General features: G+C 28.9%; 2 protein-coding genes across 2 annotated transcripts; both read right to left on the bottom strand.

Annotated features, from left to right (window-relative positions):
* Window positions 1–205: 205 nt before the first annotated feature.
* LOC132948833 (apoptotic protease-activating factor 1-like) lies at window positions 206–16139 on the bottom strand. The gene is made up of 21 exons (XM_061019492.1): window positions 15993–16139; window positions 15637–15859; window positions 14419–14652; window positions 14213–14350; window positions 13486–13640; window positions 11022–11293; window positions 10838–10964; window positions 8847–8985; window positions 8601–8777; window positions 8293–8535; window positions 8031–8206; window positions 7842–7968; window positions 7116–7275; window positions 6847–7049; window positions 4855–5098; window positions 4528–4786; window positions 4145–4466; window positions 2527–2796; window positions 2350–2454; window positions 1953–2210; window positions 206–1881 (listed from the first exon to the last, which is right to left on the bottom strand). Exons 2-21 carry the CDS (start codon window positions 15784–15786, stop codon window positions 1612–1614), a joined length of 4029 nt encoding a protein of 1342 aa, XP_060875475.1. The 5' UTR covers window positions 15787–15859; window positions 15993–16139; the 3' UTR covers window positions 206–1611.
* Window positions 16140–23521: 7382 nt separating this feature from the next.
* On the bottom strand, window positions 23522–26413 carry LOC132949278 (pre-mRNA 3' end processing protein WDR33). Its single transcript, XM_061020083.1, has one exon. The coding sequence runs from the start codon at window positions 26127–26129 to the stop codon at window positions 23847–23849; it is 2283 nt and encodes a 760-aa protein (XP_060876066.1). The 5' UTR covers window positions 26130–26413; the 3' UTR covers window positions 23522–23846.
* Window positions 26414–26773: the final 360 nt, after the last annotated feature.

Genomic DNA, 26773 nt, shown 5'->3' with positions numbered 1-26773 from the left:
ACTCATGCATTAAGATTAAAAATAAGATGCTAAACTGCCCTAAGATGTGTCAATGTTCAAATTTCATTACAATAATCATCAATAAAAAACATCAGTTAGAAGCATGAAATGCACAATATTATACAATAAACATAATAAATATGACAAAACAACAAATTGTTATAATTTTTCTAAATTAAAATAAGTAAATAAGGTGTCAAAACAATTTGAGCAAATAAAATTATATATTACAAATATTACAAATAAATCATTTTTTTTCAATTATAATTTAATATTAACAGTAAAAATAAAAGGAAACATATTTTTAATTTAATCAAAATACAAAAGGTAAAATAAGAATTTTACGTGTAATATTGTATCAAACAAGATTAAATATTAGTCAGTAAACACTATCGTCTATCACCTTACAAGTTATAACCTTCCAACAAACATTCACTGGTTTAAAAATGACGGGAGATAAAAAAAAATATATTATCCAGTCATTTTAAATTAGTAAACCCTTGGAAGACACTCTGTAGTATTACAAAATATAAATAATAAAATACTAAAAAGTACCAAAAATATTATTCAACAATAATTATTATCCTGGATTAAAAAAATACAGTTTTTGATATGATGTATTATATATTATAGTCAATACCAGGACAAAATATTAATATAAATATCACATTTTCTAAATATGCATTAAATTTGTACTTTTGAAACTTTTTTAAACAATCATAATTTGTTCGCAAAAATATAAATGCATTTAAAGATCATTGATTACAGTTATAATTAAGTATAAAAATTAACTCTAATGTATTAAATCTAATGTTTAAATAAAAAAAAATTATAAAAATTATATTTGAAGTTTGCATTAACAAACTATTTTAATTGTACTATTATTTTGTACTTTTAAAGTTTTAAATGTCTAAGTAAGTAGATATAAACTAGCAAGTGTTAGATAATAAAATAAGGTAATTTTAGCATACATTTTAGATTTAAAATGTTTTTCATTGTATTTAAATAAAATGTCTATATATTATATTTACCTGTTTTTTAAAAAGTTAAACATTTAATTTGTTTGTCAGTCGATAAAATAAACACAGATAGTGTTTGATTATTGTATCTAATTGCTTTTAAGCGAAATAATATTCAATATTAAAAAATCTTTTAAAGAACTAAATTTATTATTTCAGATATTATTTAATATGTTTATAAGAAAATAAAAGTTATTTGAAAAAATATATAGGTATATTTTGAAATTTGTTCCATTAAAATAAAGAAAACCAACAAATCATTACATTGAATGATCAACTATACAATTATTAAACTTAATATATATTAAGTATATTATCTAATAGCACTTTTATAGCACCATTTTTAGACTTAAATACAAAAATGTATATACACACATTTTATACGATGATTTTCTCTGTTATGTTTGTATTATTGAGTGTTTGATACATCCAATGAGTAATCAAATTATTTTCAAGTATTCAATTGTTTAACATACATAAAGTGTGCACTTTTTGGGATGTATATTAATGTATTTAAGTGTTTGAATATATAAATAAACTATTTTAGCTCATGCAATAATAATTTAATACTGAGTCATATGAATATATTGTTTTAGCTATCGCTAGGTAAATTCAACTTTACTAACTGCCCAGTGGTATTTACTGCGATATATTTATTTAGAATGGGATTTGCAAAAAACTTATCAACTGTTAATTTCACACTTGCTAGTATTATACCAGACTCAACATCAAGAGTAATTATTTGATTGTCTTCTTTGATTGTTATCCGTGTATCATCTGACGACCAAATCATTGATTGTATATTATTCACACTTGGATCAAATGTATATTTTTTATGAGCATTTAATTTTTTGTCAATACACTAATAAAAAAGGTATAACATTAAATTATATTTATTAAAGGTTATAAAACATATAAAACTATTATACTTACAACTATATGCTTTTGTCCACCAATAGCAATAAACCTCTTATTGTTTGATACACTGATGGGTGTGGCCTCGTGTTCTAAGAATGATAATGGATACTTGTAAATTAGATTTAAGCTCCAATCTGAAGTTAATAGATATATTTCCAAACAATTGCCATTGTTAACCACAGCTAAATTTGATGGATCAAGCATCAAGCTTCCATTTATTTTAATACAATTAATTTCCAATTTTATTGTAGATTTTTCAAGGAGATTTAATATCTGTTTAAAGGAAACAATATTTAAATAGTTTAGTCATAACATAATAGTATATATAATTTTATCGTATTCATAAAAACTATTTATAATAACAACACTAAAAATATATGAAAATAAAATAAATTAATATTTATATAATTACATAAATATCATGAACATTGTACAGCAAGATAACTTTATCATGAAACACAAAACAATTAATTAAATCGTGAACAATCACTTCATATTTCTTTTTATTTGACCAAATCTAAAAAAAAAATAATAATAATAAAAATAATAAATTAGCACTTTATTCAGTCTTTACAAAAATGTGTTTTACCTCTATTGCTTGATCAATTTTTTTTATACTTTGTTTTAGTAAAAATGCTATGGTCAAATCTCCACAGTCAAAACAAGCAAAAATTTGTTCAACCAATTGTGAAGTTTTAAATAAATATTCTGATGTTTGAAATTTCAGACTGTACACGGAAAAATCTTTACAAGCAACAATTATCATTGTTTGATCAACACATTGGTGTGATTGTACTATGGTCAAAGCTAAAACTCTTTTATCAATCATAGACCATTGATCCAAGCCTTCGAAAAGTACCTACAAGCATAAAATTAATTAAAATATATATTATCCGTTTGATATAGAAAGATTTTACTGGTATAAAAGATAATATTATAACTTGTTAAAATAAGCAATTTGTTGAACAATTAATTTAATTACATTACATCATTTGGGGTATTGCAGGGTATAATATTATATTGGTGGCCCTATTTTACCAGTATCATATTAGCTTGTCTTCAATTTATAATGGCGGTAGATGACGGTACAGTAACAATTAAATTAGTTCATATTATAAAAAAGGTGGAAAAGTGGGTACCACTCTGTTACGCTGTACAGTAGTTGTCAAGGATATTATCGTAATGGATGTGTTATATTTGAATTCAATGATAAATCATTGTATACGAAAAATGATTCTGAGCGGAGAAGTTGTGTTAGCCTAGCATACTTGTATAACTAGGGAAAGGACTGCCTGCAAGGGTGAAGTACCCCGTCATAGCACCGCGATACATTCCTTTTTTGAGGCGCATCAACATTTTAGTGCTCATTTAATTAAATAGACTCAATGTTGGATATAGCCAACAGATGTACCGCTAAAATATCTATGTATCTATTAGGCTATAGCCGACAAGCTCACTGTTGAATTAAAAATTTTATTTTAGATTAATATATGATTCATTAAATAAATGTATAAATGTTAAACAATTTTCATTATGATATAATTATACTAATCACAATCAGTGACGTAAAAACTGCAGCGGCAACCGTGGCCCGGTAAAGGGGCCACTTGGTGGTTCCGGGGCCCCGCCACCATCTAAGTCATTGCATTATGTTCTCTTCATGTTTAAGTCTAATTATATAAAAGTTATTGATGAATACATTAATTTTTATAATTTTACTATTTTATTAGAACGGAGCCCTCCGGATTGCATATATATTATAATTTATAAGCTTAAAGGTACAATATTATATTGATAACATTATTATAGTGTTTAATGAGTTATTTTTATGTACACGATTGGGATTCTTAAAATAATCTTTGTAATTTTTGCCTGTGGCCTATGCAGCTGGCCGGTTTTGCGTTTCCGAGTGATACACAGACAATAAGCGTGTGCAAGTCTTCTTGAGAGGGGAGGAAAGAAGATACTAAGAAAAATATTCTTTCTATTACAACAAGTGAACTATTTTATTTATTTTTCACATTTATTGTTCTTGTTTGTTCAATACATTTGAGGATTTGTAGGAATTTAGGACCGATTAGAGTTAGCTACTGGATATGGCTACCGCATGAGAAATTGTTTTTGTTACAAAAATATACAAATAGTATAAAATATTTAACAACATTATTAAATTTTGTTTCATAATTAGATTATAACTATTAAATTACCTTTAATGTCCCACATTTAGTAACAGCTGCAACTAATACAGAATCATTATCCACCCATACTGCATCAAAATTTCGTTGGAGTTTATAACAATATAAATTTTGATCTTCAGAAAATAATTTATAGTTTAGAAGAGATAAGATTTCATTTTTGCATTCATTTTCCAAATTACTGTTGGATTGATTTGTAGTGTTTGTTTTATGAGCACAAGCATATTGCGTAATATCCTTTAGACACCATAATCTAATAGATTTGTTAGCAGCACTAAGTAACCAATTACTCTGATCTGTTCTAGACCAAAACCAGTCTAAGTTTGATATGCCTCTGCAAAATAAAAATAAAAATAAACACAATATTAGACAAACCAATATTATACTGTACTTACTCATTAGAATTATACAAATCCAGAAAATTGTACCCATTGGATAAATCGCAAATTTTTATTGTACTATTACTCAGACTGAACGCTATATACCGGAAATTATTATATGTATTCTCCTCAGAAATAGAAGACAATTTATAATGCCGGTAACCTACTGGTTTAGGGTAAACTAATGTTGGTAGTGAAGTTTTATTTTCATTTTCCCAGTTAAATTCATAACTTCGCACAAGATTTGGTGTCATAACCAGCATTTTATCTTGTCCTATAATCACATATATATATATATTTTTCTGAAATACATATTTACTTAAAACAAATTATTATACTAACCTTCTGAACTAGGTAGATAGAAAAATGATAACAATTTTTCTTTGAAGTAAAATAATCCAGCATAATGGTCAAACGGCCATTCACATCTATATATAGCACTAGTTTTAATTGGACCATTTACAAGTGTTGAAAACAGTATTCTAGCTTCATGTGTCATATTTCCAACAAAATAACATCTATTGATGATACAATTAAGGGTGAATGACTTGTGAATTGCATAATTGCCATCTTTCAATTTCCATATCTATTTTTCATAAATATAATATTAATTATTTCATAAATTAGAATATAAAAAGGTGGACAAGTGAGTACTCCTCTGCTGATCAGTAGTTGTCAAGCATATTTAGTCAGTCTAGCATACTTGTACAAATAGGGGAAGGACTGCCCGCAAGAGCAAAAAACCCCTTCATAGCACCGAAATACATTCCCAAAATAAAAAAGGTGGCCAAGTGGGTGTCGCTCTGCTGTACAGTTTGTTACAAGTGGGTCAATGTATTGGATGGTGACAAATTTGAATTCAATGATGTAATATAATTGTATATGAAAAACGATTATGAACAAAGTCAGCCAATGATATATTACTAAGTATATTTGCTGATATTATTGTGAATAAAGTAATTTATTTACCTATTTACATGGAACCTTGTTTTAAATTGTCAATCTTTAGATATAAAAGTTAAACATATTATAAATCTTTAACTACAAAATCATTTTTAAATTTCATAAATGTTTTCAAGATATGAACTTAAATTGCTTTAAAAAAATTTGTGCTAATGGATTTAAAATATTTTTCAACTGCCAATATAACAATATATAATAAGTCTTGTATACATTTTCAAGTTTTTGAACCCGACGAATAAAATTTTATTGACATCTATAGAAAAAAAACATAAATAAATTGGAAACTGAAAATGTCCGTAAACAGCTCAACATATTTTAAAAATGTTATGGTGTATAGAAAATGCTAATATAAACATTCAGTCACAATTTCATGTATCTACGGTAGTTTGTTTTAGAGTTACAACTAAAACCAAAATCGATATTGTCAAAAACAGATTTTGTGTAAGAATTACCGTTTTTCCTTTAAGTTTTCTTTTGTTGAATCGTTTTTCTTATACAATAATATTATAACATTGAATTCAAATTTAACACTATCCAATACAGTGACCTACTTTTAACCTACTATACAGTAGACTGATACCCACTAGCCCACCTTCTTTTGTTTTGTTTTTCACACATCATTGTAAATACAATATATTCGTTCTCTATGCTCAGAATTAAAATATGCAACATTTTATTTTTTTAAAGATTTGCTTCGTAAATAATGACGTACGTAAATATTTTATAAATCTGAAACACATTTTGATGGGATAAGTCGAGGAAATAGTGTTATTGTCAACCTATAAGCGATAAATCCGAGAAAATGTGACCTAAAAAATATACATTGATGCTATTAACCAGTGTAGTTGAGTCTATTGAGCAGTGACTATTGTATAATGTAACTAAAAGCTAAAATCATTTTAAACATTGTAAATTGTATGACTAAATAAATTTCGAGATTTTTTATGTTTTGACATAATATTATGCTAAGGAAATTAAAAGAAAATGAATTTAAAAATATGATTTAAATAAGAAGCTTTTATTAACTTTCTTCGGAAGAGAGTAAATTTAATTGCTAACAAAATATTTTAATTTTTGATAAATATATGCTCGATTGACGATTATTGGGTATAATAAAGGTGTATGTATAAAAATGTATGGATGGAGTTAAAAGCTTCTTAAGAGATTTTGCTCACACATTGGTTAAAAACAAGAATTTATAACACATTTTTAATTTGTTTAATGGACTAACAAGGACTATAATATTATAATTTTGTTCATATTCATGCAGAATCAATTTATTTAAAATATTGTTTTCTTTTGCATGATTTTAATATACAATAAATATAATATTTTCTAAAATATTAAAATAGTTTTTTAACTATAAATCACCTTTAAAGTTTTATCAGTAGAGGATGAAACAACTAGGGTATCGTCGTATGGAGAAAATTGTGCAAAAATGACAGGTGAATCATGTTTTAACACAAAAACACAATCAGTATTAATATTTCCAGTTGGTCTTTTGTAATCTTGATGATAAACATTTTGCCAATGTTCTTGTCTAGATTCAGGTGATGGTGTTCGCGTTTTTGAATCTCAAAAAAAAAAAATTAAAATTAAATATAACATAAATGTTATAAATAAATTACAATAATATATACTTTCAGACTCAGGGAAACTGTTCATATTCCAAATACGTATGGTTGAATCATCAGATGTTGACAAAAATAGATTTTTTAATTTATTCTTAACCAAATGAGTAACTACTTTGGTGTGACCATTATAAGTATATAAACATTTATCAGAGATAATATTCCATAACTGTAACATTTTAATTAAGTAACAATAAATATTATTTTTTTAAATTTTTTTCACAAAACATGATTAGTGACAGGGTGTAACAGGAAGACCTGACAAAAAAAAAGATGCTACTTAAACTTATGATAAAAGTTATTAAAATTATATGATTAGTAAATAATTTAAAAAATATACTCATGTCAGCAAATTCCCAATATTTATATTTTGAAAAAAAACTTTTATGTTCTAAATTAATTTAATCAAAAAAATATTGATATTTTAAAAAATTCTTAAAAATGAATTACCCGACTTAGATAAATGTTTTACCATCAAAATTGTTCTTATAATCAGATTCACGAATTAACTATTTTGAATTTAACCAAAAATATTAAAATCAAATTAAATTTTTTTTTTAAGCATTACAAAAAAAATTATTTTGTTTATGTTATAATATGTGTAGCGCAAATGACTATACATTTGATATATAAAAAAAAAAAATTAAAAATATTGATTAGTACAAACATTATATCATCTGACATGTCTTCCTGTTACTATCCTGAATATATAGTACTAAAATATATTTTATTTACTTTTATACTTCCACTATTAGTAGCAATTAAAACCTCATCATGCCGATTTCCAAAAATAACTGTTTCAATTTTATCTCTGACAATAGATATATGAGGTTCTGGATGAAAATTTTGAGAAGGTCGAATACTAAAAATAATTGTTATTCGTATGAATGCTGTTTAGCACATAATAATACAATTTAAACTCACTCATAGTAAAAATATAATTGTGTACTAGCTTTGGCAAGTTTATATGATTCAGTATATATAAAAGAAGTTTCTGGTTCTTGAAGGCCTAGCTGCACAATATCACACTTAGTTCGATATAAATTAGGTCCGCAGCGTTTGACAAAATTTTCAATTTCTTTAATATACTCATAAGTACTCTAAAAATATTTTATTGAAAAAACAGTAAAATAAAAATTTAATCATTTAATTATTTCTAGTAAATAAATTATATTAAACATTTCACCTGTACAACAATATATGTTTTATACTTTTTCAAATCAGCTAATAAATCAGCAGGACCAGTTGCACATATTTTTGATTCAATAAACCTTAAATTTAAAAACCACTGAGGAAATTCTTCTAGCATATCAGCATTTTTAAGGTGATATCCAAAATATAAAAATATATAATTATCAGTTTTTGGAAGATTGGCAAAATTTCCTTTGCAATAATCTCTATAACGATCAATACATTTTTTATGCAATGCCTAAACACAGATAATACAAATAGTTACTAACAAATTCACTTAATATCTTCAACTTTGAGTTTTACTTTATATTCCTGACGATTCATCATTTTTTTTAAATTACTTAAGAGCAAATCATGTATTGAATAAACATAACTATTTAAAGGTTGATTCCAAACTCTAACTACTAAACTTTTTCGCATTAATTCTGACATAATATCTTCAACTTCGATTTGATTTATATTCCAAAGTATGGATAAAACCTAGAATGTAAATATTTGAATAAAAATATATTCCTATATCATATAAAATCATATTAAATTCTACATTACTTCTGGTTTGATATTTAAATCTTCTACAAATATAGAAAAATCTTGATAATTCTTTTGTAAGTCATCTGGCAAACTCTTTATACACATTTCTATTGCTTTTTCAAGACTCTTAAACTGATTTTGACTATGACGTGTATATCTGTAAAAAAAATATATACACTTATACTGTTAAGAAGAGTCATGTCTTACGATATAAACAATTAGGTTAGTTAAAAATATAATATTTATATCCTCAGTAAAATTGTGCTAATTATTTGGTGAAATGATAATTATTGTTTATTTGTATTAGTATTACTTCTTTCAGATTCTGAGCGGAGCGTTGAACCTATTGATTTTATAATGATGTGTGGTTTTTTTTTCTGTAAAAAAACATTTTTTCTAGTAGAAATAATGCGTTAATTTTCAATTTCAGCATCTTTTCTGATGAGAAAGTGAATAATGTTGGTACTTTTGAGAGGTAAAATATTGAAAATTCACAGAAGTTGTCAAAAGAGTTAGGAAAAACAAACAACAAATTAAGAAAAACCCTGGATTTTTATGTAAAACCAGTTTTCAACAAAATGGATATAGTTTTTTTTGGTATAACCAAATTTTCAAAATATTTTCATTCATTTATTATTTTTTTGTTTTTTCTACTACTGTTAGTACATTTTTTCAATTGGGTCAAAGCTATATAATAGCCTTATTTAATACAAGGTTTATCCTAAGTTATTATAATAACTGATGAAAAATATTAAAGATATATATACTTAATTCACCGAGAAAACGCAAGTTAGCGGTGCCCAAAACTTATCTATTGTTGAGTATTCATACCACTTAGCCACCTGTCAAAAGTCGCTGCCGCCGCCACTAGACTGCACAGCATCGCTGTTGTATACACATACGGGTACCCCGGGGTAGGAGAATTTAAACCCCGAGACGGCGGATTGCCTTCATTTGGATGCGCCAGAGACTTATGTTCTCTTGGTGTTTTGAGTAAAGGCACTATTTATTTTTTTATAATCATACATAGTTAAAAATTTGAAAAAATTAAGTACAAATTATTTTGTATAGTTACTGATAATAAAATCTTCAGTTTTTCTTAGCTAAGAAGGATTTCAAATTTAAAACAAGGTATCTCATAAGTTGCAGTCACTAAAAAATCTAAAAAAATATATAAACACTGTTTTTTTTAAATTATTATTTTTTTTTTTTAATTTTTTTATTTAAGAAAATTTACAATCTATATACAAATTTATATAATAAGTAAATATGATGAGATGAATATTACAGGACATGAAAATCTTGAGGGAAGGGAGTTTCCAGTGACACTACTTCCAATAAATTATTATTTTAAGTTCAAATTTGTACAAAATTAGATTTTTTAAACGACGAATAACAATCTTAGGTAAATTGTTGTAGTTTCAAAATATTATTATAATACAGGCTGACTGACAGACAATCTCCGCTCAGAATAGTTTTTTTTTGTATACAATGATATTATATAATTAAATTCAAATTTAACAACATTCATTACAGTGACCAACATGTAACCTACTGTAGAGCAGAGCAGAATCAAACTTTTTTTAATAATGAAAATTAATTTAGGAATTATAACTCAGGAATAACTAAAATATCATTATTCATGTGCTATAATTGTTCTGTTTTGGAATAATATTAAATGATGGAAAAATAGTTATATTCTTGAATAATTACATTTTTATTAAACTTTGTACTTTAACACCGCAGTGGACGTGTTGAGAATAATTAATTTACTCTCCTTCCCCTCCAAAATAAATAGTGATTATACTTTGTTTCGAGTGAGTACAGATTTTCAACATGAAGATTTTTGTTGTATCCACTCCTTGCCTACCATTACCAACTATAAGTATTAACTAGAACTATAGTATTCTCTATAGCCAGGCAAGTTCGCTTGTCGAACAGAGTAGAGAAATCCATCCACAATTTAACTATGAATAGTATGTTTTACAGTATCTTAAAATAATAGTTACTTAAAAGGTTCACTAGTTTTATCTGATAATTCATTCAAATAAAATTCCCATCTATCGGTATTATTAATGGTTTCTTCTCTATGAACTTCGAGTTGAGCAGCAATAAGTGAAATAGTTAATGGAAATCCTAAATAAATAAATATATTAAAATCAAATTATAGTACATTAAAAAAAACTGTAATACCTTTGCATATACTATGAAGTTTTGATGCATGTGAAGGTAAAGACCTTAAGTCGACACTTAAACATTTTGAAAATAAATCTAAAGTTTCCTTTTCTTCAAATCCTTCATTTACTTTTAAATATTTCACTCGAGTATCTATTATATCATCCATAATACTTATATCATTTGTTGTTATTAATATTTTACATCCGATATCCAGGGATTTAACTATTTCATTACTGCATACATCATCCAAAATCAATAAACCTCCAGTTAATTGTTTTTGTTTCCATCTATATAAATAAATAATTTATAATTAATTAAATAAATAAACATTAATTAGTATTAGTTTTATATAATTTATCATTAAACAATTAAATAAAGATACAACATTAATATCATGGGCGTATTTATGATGTGTGTGGGGAGGAGGGAGGGCGCTGTGGTTGCAGCATTCCTCTGAAAAATATATATATATATTGTTTTTAGTTGATACTTTGAAGGATCAAATGTAAAAAAATTATAAATAGCTTTTAAAGTGTCGGGAAAAACAGATTTTTACGTAAAACCAGTTTTTGACAAAATTGATTTAAGTAATACCCGTAAACACTTATGACATTTCAACGGAGCTTCATATTAGCATTTTCATATTTTTACTCTTTTTGAGTTATTTATGAACATAAGAAAATTACGATTTTAATTCCATTACAGTGACCCACCATAAGGCACCTAATGTACAGCAGAGTAGTATCTCTTTTTAACTATTTATTATACATTTTATAGTTTACAACTTATAATAATATATACTAATAATCAGTGGCGTGGTGAACAGGATTTTATGACACAAGTCGTCATAGTAGACATTTTTAGTTTAAGGGGGGCGAGGAGGGCTACATTATAGTATAATGTAACATAAAACAAAAATTAAAATATTTACAGTCACATAATAATTATATATACTATATATAATACAGTGTTGGGAAGGAACGCGTTCCATTTAAAATATAGGAACGAGGAACGGGAACGAGTTCCTATTTTGAAGGAACTTGAACGAAAATTTCCGTTCCTCAAATAATGAAAAAATTTTAACACGTTGAGTGCCACAGTATATTTTATGAAGCGCATATAGTGTGTTTCCGCGCCAAAACTGAGCCGCGACGCCGTCGGTCGACTACGTGTCGTGTTCCGGGTCGTTTCCGGTTCCGCGCGCCAAATTAGTTCTTCTCAAACAAAACAAAATGTCAGTATAAAAATATTTTTTCAAATAAATTGAATTAAAAAAAAAAACAGATTGTTGTATCATACTATGTCCTATACTCCTATGGGCTATAAGCCTATAACCTATAGCATGTCTCTATGTGTGGTGTATCGTGTATAGTACACACTATACACTGTATACTATACTACTATAGTAATATAAATGTATAATATTATGCAATTATGCAATATGAATGTATATATATAAAGTTTCAAGTCTACGCTATACAACTTTTGAATTATAACAAAAAAAAATCTAAGACAAATCATTTTTGTTAAAAATCGGTGCTCCTAGAAAGGAGTGAGTTAACCGATTTCAGTGGTGGTCAATGGTGTTTTTTGCGAAAAATTTTTAAGTCAGAAATAATCGGTTAACTCTCTCGGTTCGATTATTTCTGACTTAAAAATTGTTCGCAAAATACACCATTGACCACCACTCAAATTGCAAAAAAAGGAACATGAAGGAACGGGAACGCGTTCCTTTTTAAAAAGGAACGGGAACGCGTTCTTATTTCGGGACAGGAAAGAGGAACGGGAACGAGTTCCTTTCTTACAGTAGGAACGAGGAACGGGAACGAGTTCCTTTTTAAAAGGAACTTTCCCAACACTGATATAATATATATTACATTAAGGGGATAAAGAGTGGATAGGTACTGAAATATATGCTGTGCATCATGGTTTACAAATGTTCACACGCTACTGCTAATACAGGGCATGGCAGAAACCTATGGGTGCCCAATTAGAAATTCTGTAATAGTAATATCCCATTTATCATAAGTATTTATGAGTTGTTCTGACACTTTTCCATTTTGTTTCTAATCAATGTAAATGATTTAGCATACCAGTTAAACTCAATTACGTGAACAGTCACTGAAATATAAGAAATTGTTCTTCAATATTTAAAGATAATATTTTTTTTTTATTGAGCTTGAACCCAGCAACTTGGGCCATTAGGTATTGGTTTTTGTTTGTTTGTAAGTTGTTAGTAGGGGGAGGAACGTCTGAAAACACGTTTTTGTATGTGTGGCAAGGATTCGTTGGACGAAAAAAAGGTCTCTTTCCAACGCTTCAACCGTCATCAAAAACTAAACTTTCGGTACAAGTGTGACAAAAAACTTATTACATTATACATTTTGTGTAAAACCATAACAGTTAAGTTTTAGTATAATAAGTGCCAATATTTTACCTATTTTAATTATATAATTATTGAGATATGTACTTTACTTACAAATCTCGAATTTTTTTCCTTGTTTCTTCATAATCTATAATTAGAGGAGGTGTAATAAGCTGTTCTTGGTTATTTAATCTATTTAATATTTCAGTTTGAATACATTCAGGATGTGAAGAATTTTCTTGGCCAACATGTATCCATTGCACAAATCCCTGCAAATTAAACAAATAAAAATAATTAGGTAATACATAACAATAAGTAATTGTTATTCTTAATTAAAAGATAATATTTTATTAAATATGTATACAAATTAAACATTACTCGTAAAAATGATAAGCTTGGGTCTTTTATAAACTATGCCGAACAAATTGTTTTATTTAAAACAATCGATAACAATATATAGATATTATTTCTTGAAAAATTACAATAAAAAATACAGACAATCTACATCAATTTATTTATGGCCAAAACCAGGGATTCTCAAACTTTGATATGTGGAGCCCTATGGCTCTGAAAGTGGGGGCTAAGCGGACACATTTAAATTAAATTAAGTTCAACTTTTCAAACTTTTAGTCAAATGGGTTTAAAATTTACATTCCTAGTTTTTTTTTTTTGTTTTTATAAAGGAAAGAACTTTACTCGCCTTACTCTTCTTGCTTCTAAAATGATAATATCAAATTTAACATGATTTTTATGATACTATGTAAACTAGTAATTACAATTTACAATTAACTATTAAACAAATAAATTAGGTAATACTATTTATAAATATATATATATCTACCTGAAAGTATTGCATTGTAATGAAGGGATCATTTAACACTTCAACAACTAGACTAGATTTTCCACAGCCAGTCATACCATTTACAATAATAAAATTATTCACTTCTAACTCTGTTAATAGTTTTTTTAATGTTTTTACCTAATATAAAAAATCATACAACAAAAATATAATCAACTAAAATCAGTTAATGTTAACACTATACACACATGTTTAACTCGTGATACATGTCTTGATGATAATTGAGGTACTTCACCAGCAGTTAAAGACTCCTGTATTTTTTTTGAAAACATGACATTATATTTAATTGTTATGGAATGTTGTAAAAGACGAGCTATCCATGAATAATGTGTTGACAAATGGTTTAGGAACTGATTGATACCATTCCTACCTTTTGATGGTAATAGTTCAAGCAAACGAGAAGCTTCTTTCTCGCGGTTTCTCTATAAGCAACAATTAACATGTTATTTATTTATGAGAATATATAATAAGACAAACAGCCATTATAAGGATGGAAAAATACAATTTAAATCTAAACTAACATTACAGTAGTGAACATCATATAAATTTAAAAATACAGGAATTAGGGAGTATATTATGTAGGTGCTAAGCATGCGGTGAACTGGGTGGTTATTGCTGTACAAAGTGGTGTCACTGAGGGTAGAGAAAATAATCAGGTTGCAGTATTCTAAAGAAGACTTTTTAGAGAAGACCTGGGCCTATTTATAAGGGAATATTTGAACTGTTGGTCAGTTTCAAAGGATAGAGTTTGGATATGGAGGATTTTATGGATAGGTTAGTAGTTGTGGTGGGTGACCAGATATGAAAGAATCTATTTTGAACACATGAGAAGCAAAATTGGTCAAGGAAAATGTGCCAAACAACCATACCGTATTTGAGAAGATGTCTGACAAAATTATATAAAAATATAACATATTTAAAAGTAAGTAAGACGGGTAGGTATTATAGACCTGCAAGGGCCATAAATTTACGGCACGGTTCGGTCCATCAATTTCATCCTCAGGCTCGGTCCAAAATACTAGGTATGTCATACTTTCCGGTAGGTACAGTAGGCTGTTACACGAATGTCGAATACTATTAAATCTGTCAGGGTTCTAGATAACTAGATAACTTATTGAAGGATGGAGCGAAGCAAATTGATCAATGCGGGACAAATGAGTGTCGTAAAAAACCAACAAATTTAAGTTGTTCATATATTTTTTACGAGAAAGGAAGGGCGGAAGGATAAATAAAGGAGGATGATATTATGAGTTCTTTTGTCCTAACTGGAAAGTAGCTACAAAATGGAAGAGTAAGAGTCATTAAACAATACAATTACATAAATAGGTAGTTATGATTAATTTGAAAACAATGGCATTACTATTTCGTAAATACTTTTACATTACCTAACTATAAAACTTTCTTACCTCAGATTTAATATTATTATATTCATTTTCTGTTAACACCTGTGTTTCAAATAAGGCAAGGATCATATCTCCTTGAATGTCTTGAATAATACTATCATGATATTCTTTCAATATGTTACATGGTATGTTTTGATTGTCATCGATTTCCATTTTACTAATTATTAGTTACAAAAAATCAGTCTGGAAGCTACAATTATGGATTCTCGATCGACATTTATCAATCCTAACAATAAACACAAATTACAACATAAACATAATTAATTGATATCAAACCATGGGATAAATTTCGACTATAGACAAAAAAAATTGATTAAAAATTAGTTATAAAACAATAACTTTAAAACTTAAGACCATACAAATGTAAAATGTTGTCGTTCTTATTGGAATAATGGAATGATTTCTGTGTTGTGTTTATACTTGATACGTATTTATCCCAGACCAGGATAGTGTTCACCATAACAAATTAGAAAGGTATGTCGATAGCTTTTTGATACGCATCGTGTTCGCGACAAATCCACACCCCCTCACCCCCTCTATTTATGGTTCACCGCTGTATGTTGGCCGGGTAATTTAACGGCCAATGAAATGAGGCGAACTACGACTATGGTTGGGAAGGATGGGATGCGCTAACCGGACTACGTCTCGTATTGTTGCTGACATACCTATCTATTTTGCAAAGTGTACACTGTAATCCACGGACATAGGATATCTATCTATATTCTATATCTTAGTCCGGGGTATAATCACAGAAAAAAGTATAATATTGTATAATCATATTCTTATCTAATATCTATGCGCTTACCTTACCAATAACTGGCTTTACTTATACTAACTAAGTTATAACAACCAATGACCCATCACATTTTGTCATGCAAAGAACAAATTGTATATTATTATGATTTCACCATAGAGTACAACTATGGAGTATAGACATTAGACACGGACCACGATTTAAGATAGTATAGTCGCCCAACGGGCAACGAATCATGATTTTTAATTCTTAGCTATAAAAGTTAAAAATTTAGAAACTTTTTACTGTAAAATAATTATTAAATTTTAAATTTGATAAATGTTGTCAAAAATCAAACTTTAAATGCTTTAAAAAAAAATTGTGCATATGTGTTTTTAATATATTTAAACTGCTATGCAACAATATATTAGGAGCCTTGTATTAAATTTTCAAACCTTTTGGCCCAACAAATAAAGTTTTATTGATATTTATAGAAAAAAAAAATAAAAAATTGAAATTTGACAATATCCTTTAACAGCTCAAACCAAGTCAAAATATTTTCAAAGTTGTAAATGGTGTATAGAAAATGAGATTAAAAACATTCAGTGAAATTTTCATGTATTCAGTAATTAATTTTTGAATTATAACAAAATAAGAAAATGAGAAATCGAGTAAATATTCAACCTTGTAAAAATATGAACTTCAAACACTGATAAAAATTTAATTTGACTTTCTTATAGATGGTTTTTTTCTTAATAAAGGTAGACAAACAGACAAACTTAAGAGGAATCTTGTATTAAATTTTCAAATCTTAGATTTAATTAGGAACATTTTTATGAATTTCTAACTCAACGTATATTTTTTTCTTTTACGTATTTTGACGATATTTGAACTTCCAATGATCATAAAAAAAAATTGTGACAGTAGATTTTTAATATTTTTCAAATATCATTGTAACAATATATTAGGAGCCTTGTATTAAATTGTCAACCTTTTTTATTCAACAAATATAATTGTATTGACATTCATAGAATTTCATGTATATCTACGATCCTTTGTTTTAGAGTTACAAAAATCCAAAATCGATTTTGTCAAAAACTGATTTTGCGCAAAAATGCCCGTTTTCCCGGCCCTTTTGAAAATTACTAAGAATTTTGACCTCCCCAATGCACCAACTAGATTCACTTTTCCGTCGAACAAGATACTGAAGTTGAATATCAAAGCATTTTTACTGCCCCAAAAGGTGATGAGACACAAAAAATTGTTTTATAAAAATTGTAAAACCAATACAATACAATACCTATCTAATAAAATCTAAAATTCGATACGTATCGACAGGAAAAGTTACGTACCGGTATACCGACTTGTATCGAAGTCTGAGTACATATTATGATGGCAGGGTCGGTACCAATGTACCATAGATCTATAAGCTAATGGACAACACTTAGAGAGAGAAGTCAGGGGTACGATATAGAGTGAGCGAGAAAAAAAAACAAAGTAGTAACATTTATACAGATCCTTAAGCCGGGTTTACACAGCGTGGCGCATTGAGTGTGGACTGTGGAGCGTACTGTATACACCGTGCACATTAAAACCGACGCGCCGGTTAGATTGGATAGACCACTGAACTAAATACATGGAACGCGTGCAAAATATGAACCTCATAGGAAGTCCCCATATGCATTCCGAGTCAAGGGAAAAAACATGGTAAAATGTTATGTTATCTACACAGATATATATAATATTATTTTTAGAATTTTTTAAAATATCAATATTTTTTTTGGGAATTTGCTGAAATGTGTATATATTTCTTAAATTATTTACCAATCATACCTATAATTTTAACAATTTTTGTCATACGTTTAATGTAAGTACTCAGCATCATTTTTTTGTTCGTCAAGTCTTTCTGTTACTGTTTCTGTTACACCTTGTATATCATAAAATAATAGGTACTTAATAGGCCGACCACCAACAGACAGTCATCTTCGCTCAGATTCGATTTTCGTATGCAATGGCCAATAACTTATCAGTTATTATTTTATCAATGATCATCGCATGAATTCAAATTTAACACATACATTAACATTACACTATTACAGTAATATAACTTAGGTACTTAATGACGAAATACTCCGCTACTGTTTTTTTATTTGTGTCTGTGTACACGATAAGCAGTCAAAATAATGCTTCAATTTTCAACTTCAGTATCGTTTCCGATGGGAAAGTGATTTTTAATTGGTGCATTCGGGAGTTATATATTCACAGTAGATTTCAAAAGAGTGGGAAAACAAAAATAAGTTAAAGAAAAACAGGAATTTTTACGGAAAACCGATATTGGTATTTTGTGTAACACTCTAAAAAAAATTTACTGTATATATAGATAGGTACATAATATTTTCACCAAAGGTTTATATTACCATTTTCTAAACACCACAAAATGTTCAAAATATTTTGACTCGTGTTGAGCTATTTATAAGCATACTAGCAACTAGCTGAATAACCCAGCGTTACCCGGAAAAGAATGTTGATTAATTAACTCCTTTTAGGTGTAATACGCTGTGGCCGCTGTGAATATCGAAGCAAAATCATATTATATTTTAATTTTTAGCCAACTCGCGTGGAGTTGCCCGTGTGTCCCCAATCCCACACTGTGCGTCAACATAATATTATTCAACAAGAGAAACTTTAAATAAATATAAACTTTTATAAAGTAATTTGAGGAAACAAATATTTGAATATTATAATAATATGTTAACAGTCTTGTTAAGAATACTATTTAAATGTGGATTATTTGGAGCGGCAAAATGATACTTTTGCCCTCACAATCATTTCTGGGGGGGCAAATGCCATTGCTGTATATTATGTTTACCCTATTACCCAAACATTCTCTGATTAGACTGATTTACCAGGTAAAATTATAAAGTACGTTTTATTCTATGTATTCAAATGATATTGTGTCTATTTGTAAAGAACATGTTGGCTTTTAGGTCAATGTGCTTGTGCCAAAGCCCGGATTAAGGGGGGGGGGACAAGGAGGCACGGTCCCGGGGCCCATTGGTTTTGGAGTCCCATCTTAATCTCCAAAATATATTTTAACGCGTCCAAGTTTTCAAAAAAAAAAAATAAAAAAATATTTAAGTACGTAGGTAGGTATATATAGTAGGTAAATTATTATTAATAATTATAAAATAAAATTGTTCTCAATTTTATAACACGAAAAAATAATATAAATAATGAACTATGTTTGCCAACAATTTTGTTTTTTTTTCTTTGAGCATTTTAGATAACGATTTAACTATTTTTTTTTTTTTTTTTAAGTAATTTACAACCTATACAACATTATGTACAATTAGCAAATAGGATATTTAATAATATAAAGTAAGGGATGGAGTGGCCGAGCGGACTAAGGCGTCGGCTGTGACGCAGTCGGCCCGAGTTCGATTCCTCGGTCATGGGCGGCATTTTCTTGGGACAAGTCACGGTGTCCGGTGAACAAGTGTCGCCATCCCCCCACTCGGGCATGGAGGATACCTACGGGTGCCCAATTAAAAATTCTGCCAAACAAAGCACACACGTGTTCCTCCCCCTACCTACTTAATAACCTACAGTAAAACTAAAAATAGCTAATGGCCTCAGCTGCCGGGCTCAAGATCAATTAAAAAAAAAAAAATATATATAAAGTAACAGAATTTAACATTTGTGGGCAGGCACTCAGCAGCACCACCCGACCGAGAACATTCTAGATGTCGTGGTTTTTTTTTTTTTTTATTTTAGTAGGTCTCTAGGCTACTGTTTTTTGAGTCTTCTAATTACATTGCCAGGAAGTGAGGTGGAAGAAAGTTGCTTTATTAATGGATTACTGTGAGAGTTTAAGTTGAAGTGAAATTTAGAGTAATGGGCTTTTGCTAATTGATTGAGTGTAGGAATTTTTAGGTCTTTGTGAAGATTATTGTTTGTGAAATACCAAGGAGAAGATGTTATTAATCGTAGGTAGATAGATTGAAAAGATTGAAGCGTGTGGATTTAACTATTTAAATATATAAAAAGTAATTCAAAGAAAAAATTATTTAGCTCTTGTAAATTAGGTATTTCAGTTAAAAGTATTAATGCATATTATACTAAACTTTAGAGGACCATAGAAAAATATAGTGGTTACCATTTGAAAAAATAAAGTCGATTTTAACTGCGTGTTTAAAAATGTTATAAAAAAATTGTCTGTAAAAAATAAAGAAACGCGTCTTTTTTGTTTTAATGAAATTCCGTATAATCGATCCATAATTGTTAAAAACACCCTCGTACAGTGGCATAAGATCCACCCTGTATATTTTTTGTATAGTTAAAAATTATACAATAATATAAGGTCGTTAATATGCAATAATATAATCATTTTTAAGTTAAAGTTGAAAGGGGGCCCATCAAGTGTATGGTGTCCCGGGGCCCAATTAATCCTTAATCCGATCTTGCTTGCGCCTAAACGTCCAGTGCTTAAAATAATACGGCCGATAGAAGGGGGGCATGCCCCCTTGGCTACGCCACTGGTGTATAGGAAATGCTAACACAAACATTCGGAGAAAAAATCTGCAATTATTATTTATTTTTTTAGTTACGCTAAAAATACATATTTAATTTTATCAAAAACTGGTTTTTCATAAAAATTTTAGTTATCCTTATTGTTTTTTGTTTTCCAGATGATATTGAATGGGCAATTTCAATGTTGACATCTCAAACTCATTCATTTTCCGGCCAGAAAAGATATTGAAGTCGAAAATCATTATTTTGACTATAGCCTATAAACTATCCGTATCCTATACTTATCCGTTATCGTGTACACCAGACGTACCTAGCCTTTTTCAACTTGCGGGTCACATTCAAAATTCATATTAATATTAGGTAGAATAAATTTATACTGCGGGCCGAATATATTATCATTAATGGTTTTTTTGTTCATTCTTATAAATACAAAAAAATGTATATTATCTTTGTTCACTGAATATTTCCACGCTATTCAATAATTGACAATTTGTTTTCGTAATTAGACACTGTAAGATATTTTATAATCATTAAAAACTTGATAAATAAAATTTTTATTTCTATTTATACTACTAAAATATACAAATTTCTAATTTTATAACATTTTCAGGGGCCGGTTGGAACTTGGAATACTTCCGCGGGTTGGGTACGCCTGGTGTACACAGACACAACAAATATAATTTATTGGTTAACCATAATTTGTATTATATTTAGTAATTTCTACTTACTTGATAGTTGATTCTTTATAAATATGTTATTACTTTAAAATAGTTTAATTATTCTACTACAGTACTACTCCTATGGATAATTTATTTTTATTTCAATATTGGTACTTTCCAAGGTCCTTAATTTCTTATGAAATGTTTTTATAAGAATATGTAGGGAATATATTGTATACATTAAATGTAAGATTATAAGCCAAACAAATTATTATATAATTTAAGTAATGTATATATATACTAAATATATCGAAACAGTTTCAGAGATAGTACAGCTATTATTAGTCTTCACTCATCTTCATATAATAAATAAATACGTGTTTTAGTACTCACAACAGAAGTGAATATTTAAATTAATTTTTAATTGGAATCAAAATAATAAAATCGATTTTCACTGGATGGTAGTCACTTGTCGACTGTTGAATAATGCCATTTAATATATTTTCTATAAATAATGCTATACCAGTAGGCAGTAGAGCGATAGTAATTTGGAAAAAAAATACCCATAGGTAACCATGTTTAATTGGTCAAGAAACATTCAATTATTACATATAATAAAATCTAAATATATGTTTATTTTTGAGTCAAACACACAACTCTAATTCCAACAATACGTCGCAACAATTACCTAGATTTGCATTCTGACAACATGTACTAATTTTTCACAACATGTACGAGTCACGAGGGATCGGTCGACGGTCGTGGCACGTTTTTATAATATTGTATTTAGTTGATTAAATATTTAAGTAAAAATTAGTTAAATACAAACAGTCCATTGTCGCCTATAGTATGAAGTATTTCCCATAAAATCAGTTCACTCACTGCTCCGCTCAAAATTTAAAATGAATACCATAATTCTTCAATTAATAATGTAACAATTATTATGAAGACCGAAGCCAATAAAAATATTTGCCTAAAATAAACGAATAGTAGCATCCAGCATACAAATTATGAACACTGAATCTTTAAAAATCCAGGGCGGGGACCTCGTATTTTATAATAATCTTTACCTTTATGTTAAACTGTCCTAGTAAAATTGTACTATTACATTTAGTGATATCATATCATATTAGATATAATTTTAGACCTGTATTTTATATTTGGTCAAAACCACCCAAATGTATATTATGTTTATATTGTTTATAATATGTAGTTTCCATTTAACGGAGTTTGAGACAGGGTAAATCTGCCAGCATTGTTTAATTTGTCAAGGGGAACGCTGTGCAAGATCCAGGTAATTACTTATAATAAAATAACTGATTTAATTATTAATAAAACTAAAAATAAAAACATACCATAAGCACAGAAAACCAGGGGATAGCCCCTCTGGCAGGTAGCAACATTTTTTTATTCAGGCCAATTAATTTTTAACTATATTATTAAAAAACATTTTTTTTTCGGGCAAAACAGGAAGTCGTCATGTTCAAATCTGGGAATATAAATTTTTTTGGTACCTACTGTTCATTTTAAATATCAAATTTATATAAGTTACTTACAGTCTTTTCAGTGGTGTGGACATGATTTCTGAAAGGGGAGAGGATCAAAAAAAGAAAACGACATAGCTAAATGGGAGGGGAAAATTGGAAAATCCCCCACCCTCTCAAAATTACAATAATGAACATAGAATATAATTTTAATTGATTCAAAATTCACATCAAACACAATATGGATGATTATTCACTCCAAAGCCAATCGGGGGGGGGGGGGGGGGGTCTGATCCCTCATGTATATGCCACTGAGTATTTTACGGGAGGGGAGCGGGATTTAACCCTAAGTTGACTTCATCTGAAAAATAAATTGTATACAAATTGCTACATAAACTGGGAAATCCAATGTATTAAAAATAAAAGCATGTAGCAATATATATTTTTTTTTTAGAAAACGGGAACAGGATTAAAATATGAAATTTTGGTATATAATTATTATTTTCTCTTTTTCTTTTTCAAATTTTTAAAAGTAAATGCTTTGAAGGTGTTTATACAATATAACAATAATAATTTATGAACAACAATAGTCAGACAAAAAATGTTACATTGAACATTACTTTTTGGTTAATATTCTAAAAAAAAAAATGTATACATAAAATAATTATATGTATCTATCTACCTATGATAAGGAAATTATTTTATATTTTATATGCAAAACATGAACAAGTATTTTACAATATTTTATAAATTGAATATTACCGTGTAATAGTTTTATATATCAACTCGGTACCCACTCAGAAAAATTCACATATTGTTATAATTTTGAGGTGGTCTTTGTGAATTTGATCTGTAAGTGGATGGCCTTGAAAAGGTGGAGTCCATTAAATTAGGTGGCGGACCATTTCGCATGCCATTTTGATTGTTTCCATATTGTCGAGATGGCCTATTATTTTGTATATTGTTATTGTAAGGATGTGATTTATTGTAATAAGATCTCGGTTGTTGATTGTATCCGGTTGCGTTTGATGGTTGATTTATAACTGGTCTATTAAAATTATCATTAGAAGCTGTTTGAAAATTAGTAGAAGAACCATAATTTGGATTAAAATTATTATTGACTCTAAGATCAACATCTTGATTCATAGGAAAGTTGACATTTACATTATTAATAAATTGGTTTCTGCGTAAGTCTTGATCTTTTTGAAGGTGTTTGGTAGCATATGAATAAATTGGATCTTTGTTGCTTTCAAAAGATAGATGTTGCCGTACTTCTGGAATTGCACCAGAATGAAGAAGACGCATTAATGATTCTCGACCTTCCCGAATTGCATTTGCTAATGGTGAATTTTGATCTACTTTTATCATTTGTCCATAAACAAGAAGAGATTCTGGCTTTAATTCGCTTGCTGGTCTAGATCCTGGTATCAAATCCATTAAACTTTCAACAACATTATTGACTACATCACTATCAGGGCCAAGATTTTCTTCTGCATCATCTTCAATAATTTCATCATTAGTCTTATATTCATTCCAAAACTTTTGGAAATTTTTAGGAATAGGTTTGGAGTAGGGAATTTTCTTAATTTGTCGAACTCTAGTTGTTTCTTCAGTAGAAGCAATATCTAAAAGTGGTATGGTATTATTGTCAACTAATGTTTTATTAGTATCTTCTTCATCAATGTCTTCTAGACCCATTCCAGGAATAGTCGATTGAGCATCAGCACACATATTATCTGTCTTTAACATGTTAGAAACTGTATTTACTGAGTGATATTTTCCAGTCATTTTATCTCCAGGTCTATTTCGGGTCCAAAACTTACAAGTGTAATCATTTGAACCAGAACACAAAACCTCACCTAATGGATGCCAAGCTAATGACCAAACAATACTATCATGAGCTTGATCAACAGATCCCACAAATTTATCAACACCCACATTCCAAAATAATATAGCACCATCAGAACCACCACTACAAAATAAGTTTTCATGATATGGATGCCAGGCAATAGTACTAGCTTCTTTTTTGTGACCTCTGAATGTTTGAACTTCATGGGAAAGATTTCTAATATCAAATAATTTTAATAAGTGATCTCTGGAAGCAGACACAACCCAATTACCATTGGCATTCCATTTAACGTCCATAACTGTACTTTTATGAGCGTGTAAAGTGGCTAATGACTGACCAGTTTTTGGGTCCCACAGTTTAATTGGCTGTTGATTATCTTTACTACCAGAAATTAAAAGACCTTTATGCGGATGCCAATCAATGCATTTTACATCCGCGCCGTGTCCTCGAAGTATTTTTTCTTCTCTGTTAGTAAAAAAATCCCAAATACGTATGGTTCCATCATCTGAACAAGTTGCAAATTTATCGTCTGATTGGCTAAAACTAATACCTCTAACAGCTTCATTATGCGCTTGAAACATCTTGACGTTATTCATATTTGATTGCCAATATTTAATGAAACCAGTATGGTCACCAGTGGTCATCCAGTTACCATTATGAGACCATACCATTGAACGAACAGGTGAGTCATGTGCTTGCAAAATAGTTTCAAAATTGAACGTTAGCCCATTCCATAGAGTAAATTCTCCGCTGGACGCACCAGTTATTAAACGTCTACCTTCAGGTGTCCATGCTAAACAAAATACAGGACATCGTACTTTATTAGTAACAGTTTTGACAAAAGCAGTAGTAACTGAATTTACAGAATTATCCACATAACACTGTGGAGGTAAAAGTTGAGGTGTATATAATATATCTGGCTGTAAAAATGGTCGATCTCTGAAATCGCGTTGCCAAATACGATTTTGAAGCATCCGAATTAGTGATGCATTATAATCCACAGTTTTACGGAGACCTGATTTCCTCAAACGTTTGCCATCAAAATCTACATCAAGTGGTGGCGCACTTTTGTTTAGTGGATGCCTTGGTGGTCCACCCAAACTCGGACCACGGATGTGTAAAGGTATAGGACCTTGAAACCTGTAGTTTGTCGGAATGAATGTATTTGTTGAAGGTGGCGGAATTGAAAAGTTTATTGGGGGTGGAGGTACCAAGAAAGAAGTATCCACAGTAATCGACATATTTGCTAACGGTTTAATACAAAAATATTACTAAATCTAAGAATTAAAATATGTCTTTACCATAGTGGCTACTTCGAAATCCGACGCGAAATAAATATTTTACGTAGGTAGATCTAATAACAAAACACAAATAGAAAATCACTTAACACACTACACAGTACAAATGGACGGCGGCACGAAGCTTTACTTAATATTCACTATGATTTAAGATAATATTAAACACATCAATTCGGTAAACAGCATATTCAGGATCAGGATGAAGATTGAAGATTGTGTGCACTGTGCACAACGACGCACGAATGCACGATGCGTCCCTAATCTCTATCAAGAGCGACATGGATTAAAAAATTAGATAGTATTTTATTCCATGTATTTTATCAACTTCAGTCTTCAACTGTAATCCGTGACTGTAATCAATATCAACTATCGACCACGGACTATTGTCTATTGTCTATTACTAATTAAAGAAATTTTGAAACTTTAAATGACCATCTTTCTGTTTTCTCTCTAAATTTCCAGTTGGTAACACAATAAAACAATGTAGCAAAGTTAATTAATAAGAGTTATACATGCAGTAAAACTAGTCTTGTACACAAATACATTAAGATATTTAACATTTGTGTTAAATTTCTATAGTAGATTAG

The sequence above is a fragment of the Metopolophium dirhodum genome, chromosome 7 (assembly GCF_019925205.1).
Source record: "Metopolophium dirhodum isolate CAU chromosome 7, ASM1992520v1, whole genome shotgun sequence".
Lineage (NCBI taxonomy): Eukaryota > Metazoa > Arthropoda > Insecta > Hemiptera > Aphididae > Metopolophium > Metopolophium dirhodum.
The sequence above is the reverse complement of the archived record's forward strand: the minus strand, read 5'-3'. Positions and strand labels throughout refer to the sequence as shown.

What these genes read in the sequence shown, in the direction of transcription:
- LOC132948833 (XM_061019492.1), bottom strand. Translation starts at nt 15,786, where the DNA reads ATGGAAATCGATGACAATCAAAACATACCATGTAACATATTGAAAGAA. An exon ending in CTAATAGTGGAAGTATAAAA is followed by an intron (nt 7,276 to 7,841) that starts GTAAATAAAATA and finishes AAAATGTTACAG; the next exon opens with TTATGGAATATTATCTCTGA. An exon ending in AAATTGATCAAGCAATAGAG is followed by an intron (nt 2,455 to 2,526) that starts GTAAAACACATT and finishes TTTTTTTTTTAG; the next exon opens with ATTTGGTCAAATAAAAAGAA.
- LOC132949278 (XM_061020083.1), bottom strand. Translation starts at nt 26,129, where the DNA reads ATGTCGATTACTGTGGATACTTCTTTCTTGGTACCTCCACCCCCAATA.